Raw genomic sequence first — 6000 nt, forward strand, 5'->3', positions numbered from 1 at the left:
CGCCCTGCTCCCTGTAACACCCGGCTGTGGGCAGAGACAGCCCACAGGCGACTCAGGAGGGGTTGATGGGGAGGACAAGTGTTATTCATGGCACATCACTCGTTTGTGGGCTATTCACAGCTTTTTCTGGCTAGAAGTCATGTTTCACCTCCACCGAGGAGGGCCAGCACCAGGGGTCACCCGGTGGGGGCTGCTCCCCGAGTCCCCCCATCACCACCTGCAGCTGGTGTTTAGTTTTGATGCCTAATTTAACCCGAGCAGCCCACCCTGGTGATGGTATATTATTTTTTCCTCCCTCATCCCAGCAGCCGGGAGCTCCCAGGGCACCATGGGACGGCAAAGCCATTGCCCCAGGATCGTGGGCTCAGCAGGTCCCCCCCAAAAAATATCTCAGTGTAGGGGAGAAGGTGAGAGCTTCATGCTTGTGTCACTGTCATCGATCCAGGTACCCAGCTTAAAATACCACATTTAGCTCTGATTGCTTTGAAACATCTTTGATTTGTGTCTAAATGGGGGACTGGGGGTCCCCAGAGGGGCTCTGCTTCCCACAGGGGAGTGATCCCATCCTCCCCATCCTCCCCATCCTCCTCATCCTCCTCATCCTCCCCATCCTCCCCATCCTCCCCATCCTCCCCATCCCCGGGGCTCGCAGGGACTTCCACACTCCCAGACTATTTTGGGAAGGTTTAAAAATATCCTCCCTGCATTAACGGGCAATAATCCCAGCGGCGCAGCAGCCCCGCGTGGCCACGGAGCTGCCTTCACCCCCCGGCCCCGGCTTCACCCCCCGCAGAACCCCCTCGGGGCCGGCCCGGGGGCCGTGTCCTGCGCTCCCGGGCGCTGAGCCCCCTCCCAAACGGCTGCGATCGCCATGACAACGCTGCCTTCAGCCTCCGCCACCTCCTCGGGAGCCCGCTGGGTGCCGGCTGATGGCTCGGTGCGGGCAGCGGTGAGTACTCCCCGCGCTCCCCCTTTCCCCGCAGGATTTTGGGTGGAAAAAGGGTTTTTTCCTTCCCCCTGGCAAAGCCTCTGCCCGCAGCAGAAGGTGTCTGGGCTTAAATGCGTCCGAAGGAGCCGGGCAAGCGGTGGGCAGGGCGGCTGTGCAGGCAGCAGCGCTGCGGGGTCCGCTCCTGCCTGCGGGACGTGTAATGAGTGCGCCGGCCTCAGCCGGGGGAGCGGGACCGGCCTTTTGCTCGCTGGGGACACGGAGAGGGGCCGGGGACGTGGCGAGGTGGCCGCCGAGGGGAGGCACGGTGGGGTTTGGGGCCAGGGGTCCCTGCCCGACGCCGCGGGAGCTTGGGGGGCTGGTGTGTGTGTGCCCTGCCGGGGGGACCGTCCCGGGGGTGGCCGGGGGGACCGTCCCGGGGGTGGCCGGGGCAGCGTGTCCAGCCCGGCGCCGGCGCGGCAGCTTCCTTACAAGGAGCTTGGCTGGGGCCGGGCGGTGGGAGCCGCGCTCGCCTCCTCCTGCCTCATTCATCGGCAGCCCCGGCGGCGCAGGGGCCGCTGCTCCCCCGGCCCCGGTCCCGGTCCCGGCCCCGCTGAGCCCCGCGTCTCCTCCGGCGGCGGGTTTTAAGGTGGGAGGGCTGCGTTTCGCTTCTCTTCCTGGGGTGCGAAGGGTGGGCAGAGGGATGGGGGGGGGGGGTCCCTGTCTTTGCTTGGGGGGGGTGGTGATGCCCTGGCTCCGGGATGCGGATGGAGGGGAGCGGATCCCCCTCCCCGGGGCCGCTGAGCCCCCAGGCTGGGGCACCCCACGAAGGTCCCCATCAGGATGGCAGCGGGTGCCCCACGTCCCCCCCCCGCTCTCTCCCCCAGGACAGAGGATGTCTTCGATGTTCGGCAAACCCCGAGCCGGCGGCGAGCGGCCGCCCCCGAGCCCCCTCGGCGAGTGCAACGTGGCCATCCTGGGGTGCCGAGGGGCCGGCAAGTCAGGTGAGACGGGTGCCCCGCTGCCACGGGGATGGCCGGGCACCGCGGGGGGGTGGTGTGCCGGTGCCGTGGGGGGACGCCCACCTCACCCACCCCTTTCACCTCCTGCAGCCCTGACCGTGAAGTTTCTAACCAAGAGGTTCATAAGCGAGTATGATCCGGACTTGGGTAAGACGCTTTCCCCGCGGGTGTTTCCCCCCGGTTGTCCCCCACGGAGCATCCTTCCCATCTCCCGCGTTTCCCACGAATATGGCATTTAAGGGGGGGAAAAAAAAAACCACAAACCCACACTCAAAATTACATGAAAAACAACGGAAGGGCTGGATTTGACCCAAACCCGCCTGTAAAAACAGAGGTGAAAGCAGTGGGCACGTCCCACGGGGGGATGTTGGCTCCTCGCATCGCCCTGAAGGAACGGAAAGCTGAATTATTGGGGGGTCCTTGGGGAGCACCTCGTGCCTCCTGCTCGCTCCGGGGGGCTCGGGCAGGGGAAGGGCTGGGGGAGCGAGCGGGGGCTGCGCTTTGCAGCGAGTGGTTCTGGGCATTGCTTTTTTTTCCCCTCGTTTGAGTAATTAATAACTATTTTCCTAGGCCTGACTCCAAGGCGCGGGGAAGAACCGTAAATGATTTATCGGGGACATTAGGGAGATATGGACCTTGTCCAGGAACCGGCTCCAGCCCCTAATAACTCAGCGGCTCTTAGGAAAGAAGGATAAATCCTTTCCTCCTCGGATCTTTTTTGGGAATGTGGTTTCATCTTCTCACGTCAAAACCTTTCCGAAACGCATCCGTTAGGACGCGGCTGGGAGAAGGCATCCTCCTCCCAGGGAGCAGCTCTCCCTGCCTGCCCTTCTCCCGAAGGAGGCTGCTCCTTCTGCCTGGTTTATCAGGACCCAGCCCCGGTGTCAAGCCCCCGGCTCGCTTTATCTCAGCAGGTCATGGCATTTAGATACGGGCTGAGCCCCAGGCGCAGCGATGGCTGTGCTGGGCTCCTTCCCCTCCCTCCTTCTCCCCTGGGAGCCCACGCTTGCGATGTGCGGAGGAAAATATCTTCTCCCAGCCGCGCTTGCCCAGCAGCACCACCACCAGCCCCCAAAATAATGTTGTCTCAGGAAGGAGCGATAGGACAAGAGGACACAGCCTCAAGCTTCGCCAGGGGAGGTTCAGGCTGGACATTAGGAAGCATTTCTTCTCAGCAAGGGTCATTAGCCATTGGAAGGGGCTGCCCAGGGAGGTGCTGGAGTCACCATCTCTGGAGGGGTTTAAGAAAAGACTGGACATGGCCCTTAGTGCCATGGTCTAGTTGCCATGGTGGTGTCAGGGCAATGGTTGGACTCAGTGATCCCAGAGGGCTCTTCCAACCTGATTGATTCTGTGATTCTGAGGTGCCGGTGGAGGATGCTCCTCATCAGGAGATGGGTTTTTTCCACAGTGTCCCAAGCATCCAGGGCTTTGCTTGGCTTTGGAGAAGACAGGACATCCCACCCCATCCTCACAACCACCCTTCTCCTTGCAGAGGACACCTACGCCTCGGAGGAGCTGGTGGACCAGCAGCCCGTGCTGCTGAAGGTGATGGACACGGCCGACCAGGTGAGGCACCGGGGCAATGCATGCCCGGCGTGACGGGGCTGGACCACGGCTGGGACACGGCTCAGCCGCTCCTCTCATCCCCAGGACGGCCCCGGGAACTGCGAGCGCTACCTGCGCTGGGCCAGCGCCTTCCTCGTCGTCTACAGCATCGAGGACAGGAAGAGCTTCGAGGGCTGCCAGCGGTACCTGGAGGTGCTCGCCCTGCACGCCAGGGGCTGCCAGCGCCGCTGCCCCGTGCTCCTGCTGGGCAACAAGCTGGACATGGAGCAGTACAGGTACGGGGCGCGGGGCCAGGCTGTCTTTTCCCGGTGGGGGACAGCTCACAGATGACCCCCAGCCCTCTGGCTGGGATGCAAAACCCAAATCTGATATTTTTTTTTCTTTTTTGTGGTTATTTCCACCCCCGTCGGGATTCGCCACGTCCTCCCACATCTCCGAGGTTCCTGCTCTCCTGCCCGGGGGATGATGTATTTATTTTGAGCCCGTTGGTATTTTCAGCGGGATGTTTTTCAGCTGTGTGGTAAGGCAGCGTCACCAGCCCCGGGCAGGGCTTGAGCCTGCTCCAGCTCCTCGCTCCCCTCTGGACGTGCCCTTTCCCGGGAGCCCTTGCTCACCCCAGCCCTGCTGCCAGGACTGGATGTCCCCGGTGTGTTTTTTTGGCCTTTTGTGCTGCTCTGGGGCAGTGCTGAGTGTTGCTCCCACGGGTCCTTGAGTCACGTGCATTGCTGAACCCCCACAGTACTCCCAGCACGGAGGCTTCCCCCTGCCCACGGCCAGGACCTGCCCCATCTCCTCCCTGCTTCCCAGTGCGCTGCCATCGCACCCAGCCCCCGCGCCCCCCCCCCCACACACCAGGAGGTTGCACGATTCCCCAGGGACCCACACAGCCCATCGCTCTGGGATTTCAGGAAAGGCAAAACTCTTTTGGACTCATGTCCCCTGCTCATCCCAGGAGGGGGGACGAGCTGGTGCTGCCCCCGGGGCTCACCGAGACGCCAGCTCCGCTGCTCCCCACCCGCACCCCTCGCTCCCCTTTTTGGGTGGTTGCAGCACCCCAAGGGATGCTGCACCCATCCCCTCCACTCTCGCCAGGCAGGTGCCCGCAGCCGAAGGGATGTCCCTGGCGAGCAGGTTTGGATGTCTCTTCTACGAGGTGTCAGCATGCCAGGACTTCGCAGGGGTGCAGCACGTCTTCCACGAAGCGGTGCGGGAGGTGCGGCGCCAGGCCGAGGGACGCCTGCCCGTCCGGCCGCTCTTCATCACCGAGGAGCGTCCCTGTGCGCCGGTGGCCACGCCAGTGGCCCTGCCCACCCGCCACGGCTTGGCCAGCTGCACCTTCAACACCCTCTCCACCGTCAACTACAAGGAGATCCCCTCGGTGGCCCAGGCCAAGCTGGTCACCGTCAAGTCCTCGCGGGCTCAGAGCAAGAGGAAAGCTCCCACGCTCACCTTGCTGAAAGGCTTCAAGATATTTTAGGGTGCATCCCCGCGGGCTGCGGAGGGGGCGGCGAGAGACCCCCGTGCCCCCGGCTCCGCAGGGGCTGAGACCATCTGTGACGGACCCACGGGCACCGCAGCAGCCGCCGGCGGACAGTGGCCCCGGTCTCCTGCGGTGGCGATTTGGCGAGCGGACGGGGTGCCGACGGGCTGAACTCAGCTGTGGCATCGCTCTGCCTGCCCGCGCCCCGGCTCTCGTCCCCCCTGGCCGAGCGCTGCCACGGTGTTTGCACCCTCTCCTGCCGCCGGCACCGGGGCCAGCCCGGCTTTCTGTGCAGATCCGGGCAGCCCCCGGAGCCGTGGGCACCCCGGGAGGGCGAGGGCCGTACCCAGGGCCCCCCAGCGATGGGAGCCCAGGGAGGGGGAATTAATCATTAATCAAGCGTGGAAGCACTCATCTCGTTCACCTCATGGGTCCCCTGACAGAGCAATAAGTAGGAGGAATTTTAATTTTTTTTTTAATCCAAATGAGAAAGGTGCAGGTACTGTTTGAGCCGACTGAAGGCCTCAGGTGTCCTGAAACTGATGCCCACGCATCAAAGTCAGTCATACCAAAAAAGCTGCTTTTTTTAACCATCTTTTTACACTGCAGCATTCCTCTGCAAAGGCTTTGCAAGGACAGGTGCTTCGCTGACAAGGACACACTCCAAAAAGCCTTTGTTTGAAAGACTGATGTTCTTTCCAAAAATGTCTTAAATTATTTCATGGCTCCTACCTGTGCCCGGTGAAGTGAATCCTACAGCAGACCAGGCTCTCCCCGTGCCCAGGCCAGGGCCAAGGGCCGTGCGTTCCGTTTCATTCGCTGTATCAGGTTAAATGTTCTGCTACTCCCTGGAGTTGCAGTTACTCCGCAGAGTAAAACACCCACGTGTATATTTGTACATATATACATATATATATATGACCTTACTGACAGATTCAATATTGGATTTCGATCAACCACTTTGGAAAGTATTTTAATAAAGACGATTTCTGAAAAGACCAGAA

At 62.0% G+C, this 6000-nt stretch overlaps 1 protein-coding gene across 2 annotated transcripts; it reads left to right on the forward strand.

Annotated features, from left to right (window-relative positions):
- Positions 1-721: 721 nt before the first annotated feature.
- RASL12 (RAS like family 12) lies at positions 722-6000 on the forward strand. Of its 2 annotated transcripts, none has more exons than XM_068410239.1 (6): positions 722-949; positions 1813-1929; positions 2038-2094; positions 3443-3516; positions 3601-3791; positions 4609-6000. In XM_068410239.1, exons 2-6 carry the CDS (start codon positions 1821-1823, stop codon positions 4991-4993), a joined length of 816 nt encoding a protein of 271 aa, XP_068266340.1. In that variant the 5' UTR covers positions 722-949; positions 1813-1820; the 3' UTR covers positions 4994-6000. The 2 variants fall into 2 exon arrangements, with proteins under 2 accessions (XP_068266340.1, XP_068266341.1); XM_068410240.1 differs by having other exon boundaries at positions 4613-6000.

The sequence above is a fragment of the Nyctibius grandis genome, chromosome 11 (genome assembly GCF_013368605.1).
Source record: "Nyctibius grandis isolate bNycGra1 chromosome 11, bNycGra1.pri, whole genome shotgun sequence".
NCBI lineage: Eukaryota > Metazoa > Chordata > Aves > Nyctibiiformes > Nyctibiidae > Nyctibius > Nyctibius grandis.

Coding starts and splice junctions, on each gene's coding strand:
- RASL12 (XM_068410239.1), top strand. CDS start 1,821: ATGTCTTCGATGTTCGGCAAACCCCGAGCCGGCGGCGAGCGGCCGCCC. Junction 1,930..2,037: donor CCGAGGGGCCGGCAAGTCAG/GTGAGACGGGTG, acceptor CACCTCCTGCAG/CCCTGACCGTGAAGTTTCTA. Junction 2,095..3,442: donor CGAGTATGATCCGGACTTGG/GTAAGACGCTTT, acceptor TTCTCCTTGCAG/AGGACACCTACGCCTCGGAG.